Here is a 24,791-nt window from a genome sequence, read left to right on the forward strand (position 1 = left end):
TCCTCTCTCTCTCTCTCTCTCCCTCCCACCCTCCCTCCCCCCTTCTCTCCTCTCTCCTCAGGCCTCTTCTCCTCTCTTCTGCTCCTCTCCTCTTCCTCCCTGTCTCCCCCTCATACTCCTTCCTTCCCCATCCACCCTGTTATAGCTTCTCCCTTGGTCCAGTCTGCTGGTCATGCTCAGTCTATTCTTTTCTCTTTCTCTTCTGGATTCTTCCAGATGTCTCTGGCTGTCCCCAGCCCCCCCCCCCCAGCCCAGATCTCCCCTTAACCACAGCATGACTTGGTCGTGTCATCCATTTATACAGAAGCAGCTGCGGGGATGTGCTGCGTTCTGTCATGCAGCCTCCTGCATGAGCCTTAGTTGTTGTGTTTTGATTGTTTTTCAAACATACTCCTGTGAGATCTCTCAGAGGATCAGCGGGGTCTATTGTCACCTTGTTATAAACTGAGTTAACGGTGCGCCTTTTCTTCCTAAGTAGGGAAACAAAATTTATCCTATCTCAGTAAGATGTGATAGTTCCTATAATGTACCTTCTTTATAGATAACATTAAAAAGGGAACAAATTTAATACACATTTGAGCAAAGCAGGCTGCAGTTTACGTAATTTAGTTTTTATACTAGGGTACTGAAGATGGGACAGGTAGGAATTCTTGTTTTAAAAGTCCCCCTACCTGAGGCATCTAACTCAGTCGATGGTCTTATCCATGTTTGTATTACCCTCTTATGACGTCAGTAATTTTAAGGTCCTTCATCCACATGATAGCATATTGCAATTTTACTAGATCATAACTTTCTAGAGGGGCAGGCCTTGACTGTGACTTTTCCTTTCTGGCCGTCCATTCAGATATACAACATAGAGGCTGCACAACTGGGTGGCGTGTGGGGCTCTGGGCACCGCTGGGCTTGCTAACTTGTTCGGTATCTGAAGAAAGCATTAAGAATGCTATGATCCCAAAAATGCTCCAACATATAACAAGGACATATGCTCCACCATGTTCATAGCAGCCTTATTTATAATTGCCAGAAGCTGGAAAGAACCCAGATGTCTCTCAACAGAGGAATGGATTTAAAAAACGTGGTATATTTACACAATGGAGTACTACACAGCTATGAAAAACAATGACTTCATGAAATTCATAGGCAAATGGAATGAGCTAGAAAATATCATCCTGAGTGAGGTAACCCAATCACAAAAGAACACACATGGTATGCACTCACTGATAAGTGGATATTAGCCCAAAAGCTTGGATTACACAAGATACAATCCACAGACCATATGATGCTCAAGAAGAAAGGCGAGCAAAGTGTGGATGCTTCAGACCTTCTTAGAAGGGGGAACAAAAATACTCATAGGAGGAAATACGAAGACAAAGTGTGGAGCAGAGACTGAAAGGCCATCCAGAGCCTGCCCCGCCTGGGGATGCATTCCATATACAGCCACCAAACTCAGACAACATTGTGAATGCCAAGAAGTGCATGCTGACAGGAGCATGATATAGCTGTCTCCTGAGAGGCTGCACCAAGGCATGACAAATACAGAGGCGAATGCTAGCAGCCAACTATTGAACTGAGAATTGGGTTCCCAGTGGAGGAGTTAGAGAGAGGATTGAAAGAGCTTGAAGGGGCTTGAGACCCCATAAGAACAACAATGCCAACCAACCAGAGCTCCCAGGGATTAAACCACCATCCGAAGAGTACATATGGACTGACCTGTGGCTCCATCCACATATGTAGCAGAGGATGGCCTTGTCAGTGGGAGGAGAGGCTCTTGAACCTGTCAAGGCTTGATGCCCCAGTGTAGGGGAATGTCAGGGCAGGGAGGAAGTGGGTGGGTCGGTGAGGGAGCACCCTCATAGAAGCTGGGGGGTTGGGAGGAGGGTGGGATAGAGGGTTTCTAGAGGTTAGACCAGGAAATGGGATAACGTTTAAAATATAAATTAAAAATGCAATAAAACCCCCCAAAAGGTGTTAAAAATGCTATGACCTTCACCTCACATTTTACAGTAGTGCACTTGGACACACTTCCTGTCTTCTGTACAGCGCCACCGCTGAGGTTACCCACCAAGGCGAATGTGGTACCTGTTCTCTTAACTCACATCTGTGTTAAGTTCTGCTGAATACAGCTACTGACTGGAAGAAGCTCTTATGAGAGCAGCTCGGGTCAGGAGGAGCCTAGATAAGCAAGCCACTGGAACCTAACAGATGCGGCACAGGCAGGCCCTCATCCCAAAATCAGTCAAAGGCAAGAAGCTCTGAACTAAGTGGCAAATGATGGTGCCATCTCTAATGGTCTAGCGGGCTCTGCCGACTGCTCCTTTGAGAGCCTCACTGCCTCTCATCTACAGGCCCCAGGGCTGCCGGGTTCCAGCACAATTCACGATATAAATCGAGAAGGCAGAACGGCCCTGTGCTAACTCCGCACTAGTTCTCATTGGTGTCCTGTGTGCTTTTCTTTAAAAATATTATGGTAGAAAGTCACAAGTTTTCATCTAACTCTGTGAGCATTTCAGGTTAAATGCAGCAGATCCCTAGTCATCTCACGAACCTGAAACTAATCCATCATCCCACTCTGCCTGGCCACATCCTCACAGCCATGCCCCACCTTCTCAGAGGCTGGATACTTCAGGTGTGAGGGCATCTGCCTAGGATTCATCTTTTTGTAAAGAGCTTGTTTTGTTTAACAAGAGAGCTCCGGCCATGTTGTTGTGTATGCCTGGATTCTTGTTAAGGTCTGCATTGGTTACTCTGATGGCTGCGACCTGACAAGAAGCCGTTTAAGGGAGGACAGGTTCACTCAGACTTAACAGTTCACAGTGGGGAAGGCGGGGTGGTGGGAACAGGAGGACAGCTGCTCACAAAAGCAGAGGACAAGAAGGAAGTGAGGCTGGCCTACAGACCTGTAAGATGTCAGACCGTCCCTAGTGACTCCCTTCTTCCAGCACGGTTCTAGCTTCTGAAGGTTCCACAGCCTTCCCCAACAGCACCATCAGCTTGGGACCAAGTGTTCAAACATGTGAGCCTATTGGGGTGGGGGTGGAGGTGGGAGGGCGTGCATTCCAAGCAAAGCAAAGCAAGACTGAAGATATTCTAGGGCGGGAGGCACCACCTCTCCTTAATGCATTCCTCTAATGTGGCCATCTGGGGTGCTTCCAAGGCTTGACTATTTTAAATAGTATTGCAGCCAGCATTGTTACACTTGCCCCTTTGGGGTTCCATTCTAAGTCTTTCTGATCAAGTTCAACCGTTAGGTCCCAAGGTGATTCTTCTTCAATCATTTGAGGACTTATTATTCTGTTTCCATGGCACGCCCACTTATAGCCACTCATGTTTCTTGTTACTGTGTGCTGTGTGTGTGCTTGTGGTCCTCTGTGGTGAAGTGTTCCTCTCGGTGGTTTTGGTCAGTACTCTGATGTTAGGGATGTGAACTGTCTTTTCTTAGGCTTGTGGATCATCTGCGTTTCTTCTTTGTATCTTTTATCAACCAAAGCCTAATGAGGACCAGCTATTTACAGCACTGAGTTGCTTCATTCAGGCTTTTAGATACAGAAACATAGCTTTTCCCCCTCAGGCATTCTATATGAAAGACAAGAGGAAACAGTTTGAAAGTGAGAGTAGACACTGAGTTCCTGCTATTTGCTCTCTTCTCAGGTTATATAAATAACTCACAAAATATCCATTTTATTGTTTTCAAAGATGCTATGTTCAGTTCACCAGGAAACAATGTATCAACTCAGTGCAGGAGGCAGGACATTTTGTCTGCAGGGCAAGACTGTTGATGTCTCTCTGCAGAAATGCCAACCAGAACAGTTATTTATGCACCAAACTATTCCATAAGAGCCAAGGAGGTCAGGTGAGAGACCACTGTGCCTTCTTCTAGAGTAACAAAACGAAAAGATGCACTGAGGGAGGCAGGAAGGGAAGTGCTGACTGTCACCCAGAAGCTCCTGTAACTCCCAGTATCGCATGGGCACAAACACACGGGGGCGGGGGGGGGGCCCGCAGGGAGAATTATGTTCAGGTTTGAACTTCACTCCCACTACTGGGCCAACTAGGGTGAAACTTAATGCCAGAGACAACAGAACAGAGTTAGGGAAATATTGATGGTGTAGTAGGAAAAGCTCAGTACGGAGCAAGGCAAGGCAGCTAGCCACAGGTTTCATCTTGAACTCAAGGCCAGGGCTGCTCTGCTGATATCCAGTGTCTGGTACAGAATGCCCGTGAGCAGAGCTGAATGAACTCACAGATGGGACCCCCCAGCACAGGCCCAGCGTCAGGCAGAGCCTGACACATGGCGAGCAGCATGATTTCCAGTCCCTGGGTGTTGCTGGAGCCGCCCTCCTTTTCTCCCCATAACTGGCCATGCTCTTGTAGCCGTGAGACTTAGGAGCATCTCAGGGTAGCCTTGGCATCTGTACCCCAGTGACATAGACTCGTTTCATCCCGTGTTGCTGCTAATAGTGACATAGGCCTTGGTGCTCCCTGAGTGTAAACTGGGTATCTTCTAGTGCAGGTCCTGCTTCCAACTGGAAATGTGTGAGCGCCATTCTCCACGTTTCTACAAGCATCCTTGCCTTCTGGGCCCCTACCAGACTCCTATGGTAAGCCCTGCTTAGAGAGGTGTAGGCCTCTTAAACCTAGTTCTTCAAGAGTTTCCAAATTCCTTATGGCAAGGAGTTTGAGAGAATATCCACATAGTCAGCTGTGGTCCGTAGTCCACAGACACAGCGATGACCTCTTTTCAGTTCATACTTTCTGTGTCTGTATTGTTGCCCCAAAATACTAAGACAACAGACACATACTCTGTGTGCAACCCCTTTCCTCACTCCTCCTAGTTCTGTCTTAAATAGCCTGGGGAGGGGCCTCCATGGATGTCTCACTATGAAAGCCCCAAGAGAGTCTAACAAGTATATAGGATTAAGATTGTTTCTAGAAATAGCTCCCAGTACCCATAAGTCTCTTCTTTGACCATAGCAATAGGATGTTTAACGTTTCCAGCCGTTGCCCCTTCCGAGAATTCCAAGTTCTCTCACTTCCTGGGCTTTTCTGAAGGAGCACCATGTTGTGGTCTCTACGTTCACTTCTTGGCTCCCTGTCTGATTATAGTGCTCATTATCCCCCTCTTGTCTCGAACTCCTCATGGTTTCTCATTTATATTCCTTCTATTTTTAGTTTGCTCTTTATGGTCCCTCTCAACCTTCAAAGTTCTGCATTAAGAACCCAGCCTAGGAGCAACCTCGGCAACACCAAGTCCTTGTTCTGATGAAATCTGAATCCCCTGACGTGGAAGGATGAAGATTACGTCAAGAAGCAGGGACAAAGAGGAGGGGAGAGGCAAACAGGAGCTTCAGAAACTGAGGGATTGCTTCCCCCTCAGTAGACTTGGGGAAAGGATTCCTGAAGGGGCAGCCTTTAACATGGGTCTTGGAGAAATGAGGAAGAGAAGCTTGAGGGATTGGTTTGTGGTAACCATGTGGTGGGGATGTGGAGGGTGGTAGTGAGTGTTCTAGTGCAGCTGAGACACAGCTATGTGAATGGATGGTGTACAGGACAAAGGGAAGGAGGCTGCCAAGCCAGGGATGGATTTGGGCAGAGTTAAATTGTATAGGTGCACCCACGAGTGTGTGTGTGTGTGTGTGTGTGTGTGTGTGTGTGTGTGTGTGTCCCTGAAGGAGTACTCAGAAGTTCTAACCCACAGCTCTGTAATGTTAACTCTTACAGAGTAGCCCAGGAGCTGTAGAAAGGGATCAGTTGCCGTGGCAAAATTGGTGGCCTTTGAGAAGACTTTCTCCCCTTTAAAATGGTTTGGATGGAATTTAGATTTTAAAATGCAGCTTAGCACAAGGGAAGGGCGATTAGAGAGAATACTTTCCTTTTCAGAACATTAACCAGAGAAGTAACGCAGCGTGCAATTCCAGCGGGGGTGTGATTAAGCATTCTTCCTCTACATTCCTCAGAGAGAGCCTTTCTCTACCAGAGAAAGGAGGTGTTTCCCTCACCCCTGCACTCTGGTTCCCCTGCCCTTCTGACAGACTAGGCAGGAAACCAGGAACTGCTTTTCACAACTGGAACATCAAGAGCCTGGCTACCCATGGTGCAGGCCACCCCAGCAGGTCCCCGGATGGCTCAGGATGTGAGGCATCCTATGCCAACAGCCTATGGGAACAGCCTATGGTGAGGTCCATGGTGTAAGGAGAGCTCAGGTCCCACAGCACTCACTCACCATAGCCTTTCTTTTGAAATTTGTGCCTGGCTTTGAGCTAACCCAGGCAGCAGTGTGGGATTGCAATCCCGAGTCTGCTCAATGTCCACCTTCCAGTTCTCTCCCCAGCCTATGCCATGGTGGGACAACCACTTAAAAAATAATATTTCAAAAAAATAATATTTCAATTTGTTGCCAGCACTGTGCTGCTGTGCTTTTAAGAGAACAGATTTGATGGTAACATTTCTTCAGTAGAGAGTTCTACCTAATCTTTTATTAATTCTCTTGGGAATTTAATACAATGTAGTCTGATTATATTCTCAGTTCTTCCGCCTAACTTCTCCCATAACTGTCCCTACCTCAATATACCCCAATCTTCCTCTCCTCTCGCCTTTAAAACGTTCAATAGTCTATCAACTCCAATTTGTGCTGACCATACAGATGTGGGGCTATCTATTAAGGGTGTGGATAACCGACCAGGAGACACACCCTTCAAACTATCTCTTAGCTCCCTAGAAATCACCAGAAGCCCATCGCCCTCCAGTCAGGGGTAAGGGCTCACAGATCTCTTCTCACTGCATGCTGGAATGACCACTGCTTGATATTGTGCAGGCAACCACAGCCTCGAAGACTTTATGAGCACAGTGATCCTGTTACCCTCCACACCTCACTCTGGACAGTGTCCCCTGCCCTCCCTGGTCTGTGATGGCCCCTGTGTGTTGAGGAAGGGTGCAGGGTAGATGTCCCGTTTGTGACCCCTTAAGTCTCTTATTTTTCTGCACTCTGAGAACAACTAGTTTTTTACCTGGAATCTTGCAGGCAATTCTCTCAGCAGCCCCTAAGAACCTCCCTTGTGCTCAATATTACTTTCCTGCCTCTTGGGCTGCTGAAACCAAGGTTCAGCGAAACCTGCCTCCTTCACTTGCCTTTAGCTGACTTTAAAGACGTCACCTTTTGGAGGTTACACAACCAATTCCCCACTAGCCTGTCTGTATGTAACTCCTGATTTTCTTCTTTCCTTCTTTCCTTTTTTCATCAGTGGGGATTTAAAGTAGAACCTCACAAATATCAGACACGTGCTTACCACTAAGCTATATCCTTAGCCCACTTTTACTTAACTCTCTTGAGTTAAGATCTTCTTATGTTTCTTAGGCTTGACTTGAACTAACTCTATATGTAGCCTTGAACTCAGGATTACCAGGATCGCGTCGTGTGTCTGTCTGACTCCCGAGACACAAGTCTACAAGTCTACAAGTCACCGGTCTATGCCTTAAGTCACCTTGCTTTCTTATCCTATAAATGCCCCCAAACCCTACCCTTGGCTGTCCCCCTCAATACTTGGGAAATAAACGTTGTTTTGAGGTACTTATCTGCGCAATGTGTAAACTGTGTGCTGGATGGAGCAGGCCTGGTTCAGTGCCAACTTCTCCTTGCCATGACTGTCATACAAATTCAATGTCTGTAACGTACCTCTCTCGGGGAGCCCACCCCCTACTCCTGGGCACTTCTGTTCTTCTAAGACGGCACACCTTCAGGTTCTACCTCTAAGGGCTGTGCCCTGTTTCGAGATCGCCTCATGTAAGTGTCTATCAGACTCCTGAAACTCAAGTCCCAAGCAAACCCGTTAGTCTGCTCTAACTCTTACTCCCCCCTCGTGTCTGCCCCTCACATGCTTTTTCCATCTCTGTCCTGAAACATCGAACCATCTGGGAAATTCGGACTCAACGTGCTGCTCCCATACCTCCAGCCCCTGCCCCCCAGCCCAGCCCCTTGGAAGGCCTTTTACCATTTAGCCAGTGTGGCCTATGAATACATTTTCCTGACTCTGTATTAGCTGTCTCCTCTCCTCTGTTGCAGCCTGACATCTTGTCTACTCAAGTGGAACTGCATTTATCACTGAAGGTCCCAGTAAGATGTCCCATCTCAGGTAGAACGTTCTGGAACTCTCCCAAGTAGACTTCCTAGAACACAGTTGCTTCATTCCCTGTCTTCCCTTGTTCTCTCATACCTGGCTGTGATGGGGACCATACACTCTCAGTCATCTCTGTATCCCTGGTGCCTGGGGCATATGAGGTACTTAACACAGCTGTGGAGTTCCTCCTGCCCAAGCAGGGCTTGGATCCAGTCACTGTATCCCTAGCCCTCTTTCTCTTTTCGACTCAAGTGGGTTGGCACAGGCCTCCTCATTCCTATAGGTTATAGTGAGTACAGAATGAACAAAATGTCTTCTGTTATAACAGAAATGCATTCTCTGGTCACTGGTCCAGTGATGATTTCATGGCCCTATTATAGGCAACTTCCTGTGTTGTGTGCTCTGCCTTTATTTCCTGATTAATAAGTGTTCTGACACTTCGAGGTGATGCGTTTAAAACGCTTTTTGTTTGCTTGTTTGTTTTTGGTAGTCAGCATCCAAGAGTGACTGCAACGGGGTCCAACAGGGTCCCTGTGTATAGGTATTTTTACATCAGTGGGAATTGCTGGTAGGCTAATTAAATAATACTGCCATCTTCCAAGTTAAATCTAAATCATTCCTGGATGATGGAAGAGATTGGGAAGTGTGTTTCATAAAGAAGTCGGAGAACTAGCTTAAAGGAATTTACCTGCAGCAGTATGAATGGGCAGAGTCAAACCAGGGCCCAGACATACATACGTGAGCATGGACTGCTCTTATGTGGCCACCGTGGGCCGCTCTTACGTGGCCAGCTGTGGGGACTGAGCCTGAGCCTCAGCTGCTGCTAACAAGCCAAACTGACATTTTAAAGCCCCAGTCCAATTAAAGTGAGGCTGCGGCCGCAGCCCTGAAGGACTTGCCAATGGGAACTGCTCCAGGCGACTGTTGTTGTTTGACCCATAGTTGCAAGGCTGCCATCTACGTCTTGTTTATGTCTGTGGAACATACTTTTTGCTTTCCTTAAGAATTTTCATCAAATTCTGACCGACACAAGGCTGGGAGTATTCATTTGGAAACAGTGGAAGGCTGTCTGGATGTAAACTCGTGACTGGTTCATGAATAATCACCACAAGAACTTTTTCTTTTTTAAACTTCCCACTAAACATGGCACACCTCGGAGTGTGGAGGAAGGAGGATCGGGAGATCGGAAGATCTGGGGGATCCCGACTGCCAAAGAGCAGGCTGGGAATGCCCGAGATGCCAGGTGGGGTCAGAGTTCTTAGGGTCAGAGTTCTTAGGGTCAGAGTTCTTAGGGTCAGAGGGTCTGCTAACAGTGGCTCTTTCTATCTCATACATGGTTGCATCTGCATTTGGCTCACGAAGAACTAGACAGACATCCAGGAGTCCCAAGTGTCTGTGGGGCAGAACCCAGCAAGTGCAGGCTCTGCTGAGCGGACTCTGTTGATCTCCCTCGTGCATTTCTTCCCGTGAGGGGGCATCCTAGACTGGCCTCCCTTGAGTGTCAGACATCTCAGATTCTCAGGAACCCTTAACTGCAGCCTTACTACTTACAAGGTCTCAGTTACAAGTGTTCTCCAGAGTTCTAGCAGCCATTAGACAAGCTACTGTGAAAGAACGCATTATATATCAGTTAAAAAACACAGTCAAACCAAGCATCATTAGAGAAAGGTAATATTCATGCAGAGTTTACGAACCGTGTCTTTAGGGTGGCCCAGTAAGTAGAAATATGGGGACCCATGCTTGTCACTTTTCATGCACATGGAGAGGCTGGAAGGCACCATTCCTAAAGGAAGGGGAGGAACAGCCTAGGACAGTCATTAGAAGTAACAGAACCAGTGACAAAGACATTATTGCTGTTAGAGTCAAGGGTGCTTAGTATGTTTAAAGCAGTTGAATAAAACTGACTGAGGCAGGAAGAATAAACACTTTCAGTAAAGCACACCCCGCCAGGCATGCAGCAAAGTGAAATTAGTGAAAGACCCACGAATATGTATATTTCAAGAGCAGATTGTTTTCTTTCTCATAATATTGAGGGCATCCTGAGGTGCTTCTAAGGAGGCACAAATACGGATAAAATTTGAACTGGCTGTGCCAGAGTTCTTACCATGTTTCCCTTTTTTCTCATAATAATGGTGTCTTGGTGATATCAGCTGTCATTTGAGAATCAGTCATAGTAATCACTTCTAAATTTAAGGATATGGAGTTCATGGTTTTTTTTTTTTTTTTTTTTTTACCTTTTCTAATGTTCTAATAAATCTTTCTAGTTCTCACCTATAGTGCTCTGTCTGTTTATATTCAAAGTTTATGGTTGGCTTGCTGGATAGAATTGCTTTCTAGAAGAAAAAGAAAAGCAGAAAAAAAAAAAAAAAAGCTGCAGCACACCGGCTCTTCCAGGCTGCTGCTTGCCCGAGTGCCTCTCCTCTCCGGCCGGTCTGTAACGGGAGGCGAACCAGCCCCAAAGCCTCTTGGCCTTGCCAACTGCAGCTGATGGGCTGAACTTCTTTACCTAGGCAGTCATGGCCGCTAGAAATTCTAGAATACTCAGGTCAGTAATCTCCAAGGTATAAGCGACCAGGGGAGGCCCTACAATGCCTGCTCTCATGCTCTCTGTTGACAGGGTGTGAGAGCTGTGGATATGGTTCACTGTGATATTAATGCTATCTGAAGAACTTGGTTCATGGAGCCCAGACATGGTGTGGCTATTGTCATTTTGTCAGAGACCTCTGAGGACATCCCCTGAATATATACAGCTTGCTCCCTCCATGGGATCCAGCTCCCCTGTAGAGGATGAACCAAGAGCCCACATTGGTTTTGGGTCGTGCGATGGGGGTGTTCTATCTGGCATGTTATGTGTATGGAGGCAGAAGACTACAGCGGGAGACATACCTAACGCAGTGGGCTAAGTACAGAGAAGAACCTCCCTGCGGTCAGGAAGTCAGTGCTCGACAATGAATGCTGTAAGTGGAAATTAAATTTCAGGATTTACTAATTGAGTTCGCCATTTAGCCCTGCCAAGAAGCAAGTAATTTCACATGGAAACGATCAAGCTGCTTCAGTGTCATGCAGAGAAGGTTCTCCCTGGGTTTCAGACATGGCCTTTAGTCAGCTTGGAAACATATGTGCTAGCTAAGAAACTGCAGGCCCAGAAGGCGAAAGGAAAGAGCCAAAAAAAACCATGGCAGGGCACACTGTCGAGAAGGCAGGAGAGTGGAGACTGCGGGGTGTGGGGGCGGTGTGTGTGTGTGTGTGTGTGTGTGTGTGTGCAGTCAGAACTTTGCACATTGTGCTAAAAAAAACTATTAGTGCAGCCAGAGCTTTGCATGTTGTGTGAGGAATATTAGTGCACATATCATAAACCTAGTTCTAAAACCTATCACCCTGAGGAGCTCAGCGCCAGCGCCATGAGTTACAGAGTGGAAATTCGAAAGCAGCCAAGCAAGGCCTGAGGCACTAAAGGGTTAACAGCGGTCCTGTGCTGTGCGGGGAGGGGGGGTGGGGAGGGGTGGTGGTGGGGGTAGGGGGTGTGGAGGAGTGGTGGTGGGGGTAGGGGGTGGGGGCTCTCAGTTCGTCCTGTTAATTTCATTTTTGTCTAAGCATTGTGTTGAGGAATATGTGACTCTCAAACGTCTAGAAATGTTCTTACAGATATAGTTTAGGCCTGGAGTAAGGCACTCTGTGATTTTTACCTTTGATTCCAGTGGAAGAAATTCACTTCAAAGGAAACATTAGGAAGTCTTTGTAAGGACAGGGAGCCACGCTCAGAGTTTGCGGATGACAAAAATTCTAGCCTTCTGTGGGCAATGTGAAAGCGGTGCAAAGAGAAGTGTTCCCAGGAGGTCAGGAGAGGGCGGCAGACATTGCAGATGCCATGATCCGTTTGTTCCGCCCCAGAGAATACACAGCACTGAAAGCGAACTCCAACACAAACAATGGCCGTAGGGCGGCAGTGATTTGGACATCCAAGCAAGAGCCAGCACCATGGGCCAAGGACCTGGCTGGCTGGGGTCAAGAAGCATATGGGGAGTATTTATGCTTTTCTTTCAAATTGTCTATGTGTTGAAATGAATAAAAAAGATGATTAGACATTAGGTATGCATCTCACTTGGTGGAGTTTCCTGGGTTACATGTAAATCTCTGGGTCTGCTCTTCCAAACTGCATAAACGGGTGTGGTGGTTCGTACTTAGAAACTCGGCATTTAGGAGGGAGAGGCAGAAAGGTCAGAAGTTCAAGGTCATCTTTGCCCATACAGTGAGTTCAAGGCCTGCTTGGGATATATGAGACCCTGAATCAAGAACAAATGAAGTAAAAGGTTAAGTCTCGGGGCTGGAGGGAGATACCAGTGGGCGAGAGCACTTGCCCAGTAAGAGTAAAGACTGAGTTCGGATCCTGGCTCCCAGGTAAAAAGCTAGGCACACCTCTCCAGTGCCTGTAACACTCCACACCACACTCTCCCCCACCCCACACTCTCCCCCTGCACTGTGTATTGGGGAGACAGGAACATCACTGGGGCTTGTGGGCTGCCAGCCTAGGTCAAAGTCGATGAGAGATCTTGCTCTCAAAAGTAAGGTAGATCAGGATATTTAGTGTTCTCTTTTGGGCACCCCCCATACACACACACACACACACACACACACACACACACACACACAGAGAGAGAGAGAGAGAGAGAGAGAGAGAGAGAGAGAGAGAGGAAAGAGAGAGAGGCTAGAACTCACAGTATTCTGGTTTAAAAATGGCCTCTGCCAGGTTTCTAGGAAACTAGTGCAGGTGCTTTTGAAGACATGCTTTGAATGTCTAGGAAAAATTATTACTGTGTTCGCTGGTTGGTAGAGGCTAGACCTACCATGAATGTGTCTTAAGAGACTGGCTTTGCTCTGCTGGCTTTGCCTTGATCACTGGGATAGCAGATCTATGCTGACAAATTCCTTTATGAAGATCAAAACCTTTTCTGCAGTGTCTCTATTTCTGGACAAGAGAAAAACCAGACAGCTTTGGTGTGTGGCTCCAATTTCTTGACCCGTGTAGCTCAGGGGTTTGGAAGCGTGTCTGGAATCAGCCCTCTCAGGCTGTGAGCCACAACACAGAATGGAGACCACTCTCAGACTGACAACAAAACAACAGTAAGAGGAAAATCTCGTGTATGTGTGTGTGTGTGTGTGTGTGTGTGTGTGTGTGTGTGCGTGCAGTGCTGAGGAGGGAACCCAAGACTTCACATAGTGCTCTCCCAAGGCACTATAACCTTAAATTTCCCTCATTTCCTTTTTGAGACAGGGTCTCCCCGAGGTGTTCATGCTGGCCTCCTGCTTTATAGCCTGCTGGGCCTTGACTTGTTCTCCTGTCTCCGCCTCCAGAGTAGCGGGATTATAACCTGGGTCCATTATGGCTTCATTACTCCTAAGGAAGTTCCTTTTGGCCAACAAGCATGGGGTTTTCTTGACCTCTGTCTTGGTCTTGCTTGTCGTCTCCTCTTCCTACCTCTAGTTCCCTGGCATGTAAGAAACATCTTGTGGAACTGGGCGCCATCTCGGTGTTGACAGTGTTTCCCCAGAGCTGCCTCTGCTCTTGGACTTCTGCCTTCAGGCTCGGCTTTATGCGGAGGCAAGGACCCTCAAGCGAGCTCTTCTGGGTGGGGTGCTGGGCAGGGGGAAGCTTTAGCTTTCCAGACATACCCGTGGGGATTCTTCTTAAAGGGGCTTGGCAAAGATACCCCTTGGCTCATTGACTTTTCAAAATGGATGGATTTGGGACTGCAGGGAGGCTAAATGCCCCCCACCCCCACTTTTTTCTTTTACCCTGTATGTGGTCTAACCCGTGGGGCTTGCAGATGGTGCTGGCTTGTGTAGTCTGTACATCCCAGGGACAGCCTCAAGGATGCAGAGTGAGGCCATCTTCGGGTGCTTTATCATTTCCTCTTACTCAGCATGAGGTGCTCCTGAGTGATTTGTGGAGGTGCCCAGGGGGAAAGAGGATACGCTCAGCCGCGGACACCAGAGGATGAAATTAGATTTGAGAATTTATTACCGAGGCAAGTCACCCTTTGCCCTATTGAAAAGGCAGGTGAACCGTGGCAAGGCATCGGAGCCGCACTCACGCACGCACGCACGCACGCACGGCTCCAGAGAGGGCCACCTTGGTGTGGTAGGGGAAGCGATGGCTCTCCTACCGTCTCTCATTATGGGGCGGGAGAACACACTGAACCCCAGCACCCGGTAACAGTTTTGGGGGTTCCTGGCCCGGCTGATAGCCACAGAACTGTGAGGACTGGATTAACTCAAGCTCGCTAGCTTGGAATTGGTAATTCACATCAGGTCTGGGAGGAGGTTCACCCAGACTCAGCAAGGCCTTCCTTCAGAGAAAGTACAAGTTATTAGCAGGACTATTACAAGGGAAATGCTTAGCAGACCAAAGAGGCCAAGTGCTCTCAAGAATCCCTAATGCTCTAGAAGTGCTTATTAAGTTCTATGAATAATTAATAAGCCTATTTTAGTTTTTCTTTTTTCCTTCCTGAGAACAGATTCTCCTGGGCCGTTTCTTCAGCCGCCACTCGGTGAGAGACAGCCTTTACATGTGCCCTCACAGCTCCCAGAGGGCAGCCTCGCATCTCACCCTCAGTGCCTACAAAGGGCTGTGCACATAGTAGGTGCTGAGTAAAGTTTGATTGATGGAATGTCAGCCAATGATGTCATTCCAGGATCTGTCTCAGGTGCAGTATCTGGTAAAGACATATTTCCTGGAGTTCATCCTTGGTTAGGGAGTGCAAGGGATTGCTGGGCAAATAACTACAAGTAAGACTATGAAGATATGCTTATATTTTTTGTATATGTATCTATATATATCTTCTATATCTATATCTATATATATCATTGAGAAGAGTAAGCAAATGAGTAGACAGATTCTGTAGGACAGGGTCTTCTGATTTGATTGTCATAAGTCATTGTAATTATTGGCTACAGGGAGATTTTACAATTCATTTCTTCAGGGGCAGCTAACTGTCATAAATGGATTCTCTCCTTTCATAACACCTATAAAACGCACCCACTTTATTTACCAAGGCTCTATAATTTAGTCAAAACACAATTTTTAAAGATATAAAGTCCCGAGTGGCCTCCTCCAGCTTGCCCTGCCTCACACTGGCGTCTGGACCTACTTCAGCATTCTGCCCATAGAGAGCTTTCCTCTTGTTCTCTGGGGGAGTGAGCACGGCAGGGTGCCGACCACCACCACCTCAGAAATGTGTGTTTGATTCACTGGGAACAGCAAATATACCAGAGGGAAATGTTCCACTTCCGCTGTGAGACATTCTGGGATTTTTTTTTTAAATCCAAGGACACTTAGGCGTACCTGGGATCTGGCTGGGGTGGGATGCCAGTGAAGACTGTGCTCACTTTGTATTCGGGCCTTGAATGTTAATGAAGGGCACCTGTACTTCAAGGCAGGGAGTTAATTTGTTTAATTTATTCCTGGGCAGTTTTACAGCCTAGGCGAGCAGTCTTCTTCCCCTACCCTCTTTAGGTTTAATTTCAATAGGGGCTCACCGAGCCTGCTAAGGACCCGAGTTGGGTGCTCTTCTTTGCCCTCTGAGTGGGTGGAGGGAAGCGTCTTTATTTCTGCCAGCAGCTGAGAGGCATGTCAAGGGATGAGGTGTTCGCACTTTCCGCTCGGTTTATAATCAACAAATTCTTATCCCGAGGACTGCGCTTGGAGTGTCTGTCTCCTGCATTCCCCTTTCAAGGACTTGACCGTGGGATCAACTTCTCCTTCAAAGCCCTCATCATTTTCTGACTCCCTCTGCAGCTGCTCCATAGCCTGTGTTCAGCCACGACCCGGTCGCTGCTCCTGGTGCCTTAAGTATTCCTTGCCTGGCCACCAGCCTTCTGGTAATTATGGCTGGCTTCTCTGCAGGGAGTTTATTCCTTCCTCTGTCCCTTGGAGTCACAGCGATCTTGCTTCATCAGTGATCTGACACGTTGCTCTTGCTGGGTTTTTTTCCTCTCTCCCCTCCATTGTACCTGCATTTATCTCTCTGTCACAGATCCCCCTAAGAACTCAGAGCTCTGCCTCTGTACTTCTCTTGACTGAGATGGGCTTCTCCTTGACAGCTCCCCAAGTTCAGATAAGGGTTCCATTTCAAAGCTGATCTGTAAGCAGCAGAAGGAGCATGGGCCGAATGACTTAAAACTTGGCCCCCACGGTCAGCTAGACCGCTTCATCCTCATCGACTGCTTCCTAGGCCAGCTTAATCCCCGGGGGTGGGGGTCCCTGAGAGGTTAAGTATGCCTCGGTGGGCCCATGATATCTCCTTTCGATGATCTCTTAAGGAGGGGGCCAAGTTGAGGATCTTGAAAAGCAAACAAAGGAAGCACACAGGCTTAAATTAATACTCGACAAGAATAGAAATGTCATTTTCCTGTGATTAGGCCATTGCTGGACGAAGTAGATTATGTTCCGGACTCTATCTCTTGGCGAATGCAAGCAGTTTCTTATGTTATTACTTACTGCCGATATCTTGTTCTCAGGAGCGTTTTATTAAAAAAATGCATTCTGGTTTATCTTGAGCAACAACAACAACGAATGGGTTTCACGATACAGCCTGTTTCACATTGAGGCTGGTGGCGCTATTCCTTGGCCACAGGCACTGTGTGTGTTTTGGGGTCATTTATGTAGCCGTGAACATAGCGGTGTCTCTGGTCTGCTCTTGATGCAGAGCAGAGTTAACGCAGCAGGCGGGGGACCACGCTGCTTAGAAACGCCAGCTCACGAGGGTGGCTGTATGCTGGCAACATGGCCGTAAATCATCTGCTATGCTAATAGCGTGGGTTCTGTGCTGAGAGCCGAGCTTCCATGTTTCCCTTAAAAGGCTGATACAAATGACAACATTGTATTCAACATCTGCCTTCCTTCTAGGAGGCTAGAATTTTGGGATGTGCTGGGCAGGGGGTGCCTGCACCACTAGTCCCAGTGAAAATCATGCGTACTGAGGTGCTCATGGATTCCCCCAGTTCACAGCTATATTTTGTTGCTTGGGGCAAAGTACGATCTGGTGATTCATCGTGGAAGATCAAGCGTGAGCGTAAGAGGGTGTCTGGTTGTTGATGCCTTCCTGAACCTGCCTGAATCTGTCCCGAATGACTGCTGTGTGTCCCTGTGGTTGTAATCTATGTCTCAGAAGCTCTCCTAGCAAATCTCTGGGTGAAGGAGTCACCCGGGGAACCTCTGAGTCCTGCCATTGGTTGCTATGAAATTCCAGAAAGACCACTGGGTGGCATTGTCATCAAAGAAACGGAAGTGATTCTGTCTTCCTGATTCCTCAGACCCAGAGGCTCATGGGTAAGCGTACCGTTCCTGAAGGGCTAGGGTCCGCTGAGCTTCTGTCTGTTCCTCTAGTTCCCCAATGATGTGGCTTCACCCTGTTCTTCTTTCCTTTCGACATCTCTAAACTAACTTTACAAGGTCCGTGTCTTACAAGCTAATGAGTGCCGACATCATGGGCACGTGTAACTGGCTTAATTTAGGAAAAATATTCACTGAGAGCAAAATGTGTAATACTACAGCAGCGCATAATGTCGATATGGAGACCCTCCAAAGGGTGCCTAGATGTTTAAGAGGTACTCAGTGTTGACTGCTTTGAGAATTGAACTGAGCCAGCCTTTTTGGGTGATCTTAAGAATGAAAAAATGTTGACAGGGTCTTGGGTATCTGCCTTGTTCCAAAGCCGTGTGTGTGTGTGTGTGTGTGTGTGTGTGTGTGTGTGTGTGTGTGTGTGTGTGTTTCACAAGTAGAATTGAGGGACAGTGCATGAATTTGAAGCAGAGTTGTTTTAACTTCTCCCTGTACATAAGCAGCCAGTGTGTTAGGTGTTTAAAGTATGGGTCAAACTGATTCTAAAAAGAGCAAGAGGTGGAGGGCAGAGAAGCAGGACTGAGTAACTTTAAGAAGATCCCCTTGAGTATTAAGAATGGTGGCAACTTTGAAATTCCTTGTTAGGTGACAGGCAAGTCCTGCGGTGGAGTGAAACACACCTTTAAGATAAGGTTTGTTTTTAGAAGTGACAGATTTCACAGGTGCCTTAGGTATTGTTGGATGAGATGATGCTCTGGGATCTATAATGCCATCCTATTCTAGGCATTTAGGTCCTTCACAGAGGGATTGATATCGGTCTCATTGATCAAGTCTATACTCATTGCTGATATCAATGCTTAAGAATAGTTTATTAGATCAAAGCCTCGTGGGTGGAATGGAGTGGTTCCTTGGGCACAGAGCTGGCCCCACAGAGCCACTGGGAGCTTTTTTCCCCCACTGACCACTAGCCCTTTATGCGAGGACCTTCAAAGACACAGGGGTGTCTCCGAGGGTCTTCGAATGTTGAGGTTGTAGCTGAGTTCAGCTCTGATCTGCCTTAGTAACAAGGGGGCGCTAGTAGTTGTTTAGATAGCATATACAGACAGCACTATTCGAAAGGGAAAGATATGTTTTAGAACGTTTTCTGGGTAGGAAATTGGGTGGGGGTGAAGGTGAATGACTTCATGTAGCTGGCAGATGGGAAGGGATCCCCGGGGGTCTGCAGTTAGCTCCTGCTGATACTCTGAAGAGTATTCAGTGTTTCTCCTCACTACTGCCTGTCTCCGACACTCCCTGGAAAACGTTTCTATTTTGTTTCTTAAGGTGCTAGGTAGGGATAGAGCCCAGGGCCAGTGTGTGTTACACTGAGCCATGTCCCTAGGCCCTGAAAATATTTTTAAAGTCTAGCTCGGGGTTTGAGGTTTTCATGTAAGACCTGCTCAGCTGTGTCAGCTTTACTGTCTACACTGTTGGTGATGCCTGGAACAGGCTTGTGGGAAACAACACTTTAAAGACTCTTGAAGTCAAACTATGATTTAAAAGTGTACTTTAAAGCTGTCCTCAACCCAGGTGAGAGTTCTCTGTCTCTCTCTGTCTCTGTCTCTGTCTCTGTCTCTGTCTCTGTGTCTGTGTCTGTCTTTGTCTGTCTGTCTGTCTGTCTGTCTGTCTCCCTCCCTCCCTCCCCACCTACTACCTCTGCCTGCAGATTAGAACGTAGCTCTCTGCTACTGCTTCAGGGCCATGAGTGCTGCCGTGCTTCTGCCATGACCCTGACATGATGCTAATGAACTTTTAGTAAGCCTCCAATCAAATGTTTTGTTTTATAGAAAAAAATAATAATGAAAAAACCTTCCTCAAAAGCATACTAAAACTTCATAGGAATGAAAAAAAAATTTTTTTTTTGGAACAAGCTCTAAATGCCAGGGAAATGCAGCCACGGAATGAGCTGAAGTTAGCATTTTAAACTCCACATCCTGAAGACTGGTTCTGGCTCGTCCCCTGGCCCACTTTACTAATCCTATAGGGCGGCCTAAAGCATGTGTGGATTTTAGAGAAAAATTAGTAAATTACTGCAGACTCAAATGAACAGAGCACTACCAGTCAAATTATAAAGGTTCCCACATGTAAGTGGTGCCGGCTCTCCCACACACGCTCAGAGATGCCCTGTGAGCCCACACGCTTGTTACCTTAAACATCGCCTAGTTTCACGAGCTAGAGAAGGGGTTTGCACACACGTGCAGACACGTGCCTTGGGCTTAAGTCAGCATGTGTGCTTATTCATCTACTGACAGTAAATACCTTCTCTGTAGCGACAGCCCGCCGATACAGTATATGTTTATAACACACAGAGAAAGCACAACACGGATGAAAGAAAACGCGAAACGCACCATACTCCGGGACCTGCCCCGTGCCTCGTTTCAGCAGCAACCGCACTCTTCTTCCTCCCGACTTGATGAGTTCTATTGCTCTGGCGTGGGTCATGTCTCGTGTGCTTTCCCCATTTATTTCGATGATCTGATCTCCCACCTGCCAAAGAAAAAGGAAGTCAGGAAAAGATGGCTCTGCAGGTCCAGCTATTCGAGTAGTGTCCCGTTTCCAAAGAGTACCAGAGCGTGTCTGGCTCTCTGAAGAGCCTCACCCTGACTACCCCCCCCCCTCCGAATTGGACTAGCTTGATCAGAGGCGGTCCCACTTGTAACTAGCTGGGATGGCAGAGACCTTAGTTGGAATACTGGGCATTAAAAAAAAAAAGGGAAAATAGATCTGATAGTACAATTCAAATTATCCTGGTGGCGGCTTTGTTTGAATGGAGAAGTAAATATTCAAAGGCTTTGCCGTTGGTCTCACTGTCAGCTTTTGGCTTTGTGCGGTATCTGTTTAGCACGTTGGGTGAAGTGGTTAGTCTCTGTGCTTCTCTGTGAAGTTTTTGCTATGCACCGTTGGCATTTCCCTGGGTGCTTACTGCAGTCTTCCCTTCATGGCTAGCAGTGGTTAGTTGGTATTCTGGTTCGGTGATGAGTTCTCTATCTCTGGTTCCTGAATTGAGAATGAGATCCTCTGCTCTCTACACATGGCTGATGCCCTTGCGAAAATGTTTGCATGCTCACACCTGGTTGCCAGAAGATGTTTGGCGAAGCATCGTCCCCTCTGGAACTGTGGAAAATGTGTCTGTGCTCCACAAGCAGTTCCTGCTTGGCTTTCGTGAATAGATATTAGGATGTAAAGAGCTTGGACCACAAACATATTATGTAACTCCCAGAGGACCATGATTGCCAGGGGCCGTTGAATTAAAAGATATTGAATTTCAGAGCAAATTACTTAAGACAAATTAGCCAGGGAAAAGATAATGAGTTGCTTTGCAAAAAAAGTTATTATAGATCTCTCTCTCTCTCTCTCTCTCTCTCTCTCTCTCTCTCTCTCTCTCTCTCTGGGTTTCTTTTGCAACAGATTTCTATGTGTAGCCCTGGCTGTTCTGGAACTTGTTCTGTAGACCAGGCTGGCCTTGACCCGATTGCCTCTGTCTCCCAAGTGCTGGGATTAAGGCCTGTGCCATCACCACCTGGCATAGGTGGTTTCTCAAACAAAGAAGATCTTGCTCCAATTGATATCTACAAAGGAGAGAGAACCAAGAAAAACTACAGCCGAGTGTGTAGAGCAGGCGGAGAGAGCGGCTAGTTGCTGTCACAGTGTCATTCCCTTCGTGTGCTTGGTGGCCTTTAGTGGCACAGGTTTGAGGCAGCAGAAGAGGATGACGTTTCTGTGGCATCCTTATCACAAAGGATAACTCACAAGAGTAACTTTCACTAAACTGAAAGTTAATGTCTCTGCTGGCTAGTGTTAGGCCAGCTTACAGCTGGAGTTACCCGAAAGGAAGCCCAGCTGAGGAAATGCCTGTGTAAGTCAGTGAGCAGCACTCCTCCGTGGCCTCTGCATCAGCTCCTTCCTCCAGGTTCCTGGCCTGAGTTCCCCGTAATGGCTTCCTTTGATAGGAGTATGGAACTGTAGGCCAGGTAAACCCTAAGTTGCTTTGGTCATGGTGTCCAGCCCAGCAATGGTGATGCTAACGAAGACAGTCTCTTTTCATGTTTCCTTAACTGTCACCTTTTCCTGTATTATCTTAGGGCGAACCTGCCTTCTTTTTTTTTTCTTTTTTTCGGAGCTGGGGACCGAACCCAGGGCCTTGCGCATCCTAGGTAAGTGCTCTACCACTGAGCTAAATCCCCAGCCCCGCGAACCTGCCTTCTAAGGAGAGGTTTCCAAGACCTATTCCTGACCTGCCCCAGTGGATTAACATTAAGGAAAGAGGCGAGGGTGCCTGTCAACAGCTAAGACACTTAACTAAGAGCTAAGACTCTCCCTTGAGACCGCCACACCCACACTACTGTATGTTTCATCTCCCTTTAGCATCTCCCTCTTAAGCCCCTTGCTTAAAATCTATGCCCAAAATGCCATTTAACAAACTGTCCCTCTTCTCTGAGAAGCCTGTATCCATACTCTCTGGTGTTCTGGAGGCTTCCTCTGAGCGCCTTTCCATTTTAAAACCCCCCCAACTCTGCTTCCCACTGGTTCATCCTGAAGTTCTCTGAAGCCAAGAAGCCTGGGTTTGCTCGAGTCTCGTTCTTTAAGAGGTTGAGGGCGTGCCGTAGGCTGCCGAGGGCGACATTGTGGAGCTGTGCTCCCACTGGTGCTACCCTTTACAGGTAACGTTTATGTAAGCCAGAAGTGTGGGGCCATGCTGGCCTGCTTAAGAATTAGAGTTTATTATGATTTCATTCTGAGTGTATGTGTGTGCCATGCGTGTGGGGTATCTGTTGAAGACGGAAGAGAGCATTGGTTGTGCTTGGGTCCTGGGTACTGAAGTATGGTCCAGTGCAGGAACAGTAAGTGCTCTTAACTGCTGAGCCATCTCCCCAGCTCCAAGACTTCTTTTAAAAACCACTGATTCTCGGCACCTGTTCCAACTCTCTTCTGCGTCCAGTGGTGTTCCAGCTCAGTTCTGGCCTGTACCTGAGTCTGTGTGGTGTTCTTCGACCCCTCTCCACTCCAGCTCTCAGCACAGTCTTCCTAAGGGAAGAGCATTATGCTGACCAAGACGTCAAGATTCTCTTCACCTTCTCTTTCTCACAGGCCAGCACGTCTTGAGCCCAACTTAAACACCTTCTCTTCTGGGGTACGTGCAGAGGTTTCTAGTCTGTTCATTAGTCACGGCTCTCCCTCTGTTGGAGGTTTGTAAGTATCCTTCCCGCAAGACTCCGAGTGTCTTCATTCAGTAAGCAGTTTTTAATGAACACTTACTATGTGCCGGGGAGTCCGCTGATACGGAGACAAACGTTGCAGTTTCTATCTGCAGTATGTTCTTGTCTGGTTGAAGGAGAAAGTGTGTCAAGATGGCAGTATTCACTGGGTCTTGACTATGGCACTTGTATCCGTAAACTGCTAAGGGAGTGGAGAGAGATCGACCCCAGAATGGTGGTCTAGGCTGCCGGGAGGGACTGCTTGGTGGTGGCAACATCTCACCTGACTTATGGTGAGCCTAGGGCCGTCACATTATCCACCCAAGTCCAAGTGAGACACTTCCTTTAGGAGGAGACACGCCCTGGTCTCCTTCCTTAATGTTAATCCAGTGGGGGCAGGTCGGGAATAGGTCTTGGAAACCTCTCCTTAGAAGGCAGGTTCGCCCTGAGATAATACACCTTTCATCCCTAGAATACCCACCCACCTCCAGTGCAGTCTCTATACACAGCCACAAGGCTTGGCTGGTTCTGCCGGGCTTTCCTTAGAAAGGCATGACTTATTTCTTCCTCCTCCTCCACCTATTTCCCCTACCCCCACTCTGTACTCTCCTTTTGAATGCTGGTCAGAACCTAAGTATAGTTTTAAACTCTTTAACGCTCAGCCCCCTTGTGTGGCTGACCTCTGAGCCAGTTCCTCTTCTGTAGCGCCCAACTCACACCCTGCCTTCCCTGGGAGTGGGGGGTGGTGGGTGGTGGGTGGGTGGGGGATGTTTCTTTTAAAAACTAATGAAATTGTCTTCAAGCTGCTGTTTGAGTCTTATTTGTTCTCTAAGAGGGGTCTCCTGGTCTCTCTAGTGTAATGCGATGGCTTTGTTGGGACTCCCTAGATTTCTGGTAACACTTCTTTCCTTCATTTTAATTCTCCGATTCTTTAATTGCCTGCACCCTGAGATGGCATCAACCCCAGGAGGTGTTGGGGACACAGTACAGGGGCTAATGATGGGGGACTGGGACCTTTGAACTGAGAAACTGGAGTGAGGCACAATGTGTACTGGTGAATGAAGTGTTTCCAGTGCCTCATTTTGAGAACGGACTCCAAAATCAAAACCTGGCAGTCAACTTTAAATATCTGATGCCATTGCCTTGAGGCCGAGGGTTTGACTCAGAATCATGTGTGAGAAGAAGGGTGAAAGGTGTGTTGGGCGTGCCTTTGGCATTCTGGCCTATACACGAATATAGCAAGGCTTAGACCACGAACGTCTCCTCTGCTGTGTTTAGTTGTGTTTTCCCCTTTTGTGGACAGCAGTGTTGGAGAGGAGGGCTTTGGCAAACCGTGTGTCAAGTGGAGAAGCACAGGCTCCAGGAGCTGCACACGGTTGGGTAAGTGTCCCTGGGAGCTTCAGGGGAGACCTGGGGTAGTATCGTCAGAATTTGTGGGAGTCTGGGGTCAATTCCAGTGTAGGGTCCAATCAAAGGAAGAAGAGAACCGTGCTGCTACCACTTCAGTCAAGGTTCCTGTGTCTCCATCTAAGTAGATTTCAATATCTCCCACATCTCTGTGTTCCAGGGGATGGGTGAGAGATTGCCTGCTGACCATGTACCCTGTATGTGTGTTGGTGTCGCATGTGGTTTATGTCCACGTGTGTAGAGGTCTTCCTCACTTGTTCCTCTTAATTTTTGAGATAGGGTCTCTCACTGAACCTGGAGTTCATCAATTTGGCTAGGCTGGCTGGCCGGGAACCCCCAGGAATCCTGTTTCTGCCTCTCTGGCACCGGGATGACAGGTGTACGCTGCCGGGCCTGAACTGTTTTCATTGGCATGGGGATCTGAAATCAGGCCTCATGCTCGTGCGGTAGCCATAATGCTTTACTGAGATTTCCCTCCAGACCCTGATTTCCTTCCCCATCAGGAGCAACAAGAATACTCAAGATATTACTAAATTTAGGAAAAAAACACATTTAGGTAATAGAATGGAATCACTTTGTTCATAGTCACACACTGTGGTCGGGTACCTCGAAAAACGGACCAGCTCATTTGGAGCTGGGTCAAGAGAAGGAGTAGTCCAGCCCCTGCATGGAGATTCCTGTCTCTCCCTGTGCCAGCAT

At 47.6% G+C, this 24,791-nt stretch overlaps 1 protein-coding gene across 30 annotated transcripts in view; it reads right to left on the bottom strand.

Annotated features, from left to right (window-relative positions):
• Positions 1-24,791, bottom strand: part of Magi2 (membrane associated guanylate kinase, WW and PDZ domain containing 2) — a 1,483,910-nt gene that overhangs the window by 32,993 nt on the left and 1,426,126 nt on the right. For 22 of the 30 annotated variants that reach the window (XM_063285370.1, XM_063285374.1, XM_063285367.1 and 19 more), the window contains one exon: positions 19,839-19,977. In XM_063285370.1, coding sequence (XP_063141440.1) covers positions 19,839-19,977 — 139 coding nt within the window. Of the gene's footprint in view, positions 1-9,766; positions 9,917-19,838; positions 19,978-24,791 lie in introns of those variants that run through there. The other 8 variants (NM_053621.2, XM_063285366.1, XM_063285364.1 and 5 more) reach the window with 4 other exon arrangements.

This window comes from Rattus norvegicus, chromosome 4, assembly GCF_036323735.1.
Source record: "Rattus norvegicus strain BN/NHsdMcwi chromosome 4, GRCr8, whole genome shotgun sequence".
NCBI classification, from domain to species: Eukaryota; Metazoa; Chordata; class Mammalia; order Rodentia; family Muridae; genus Rattus; species Rattus norvegicus.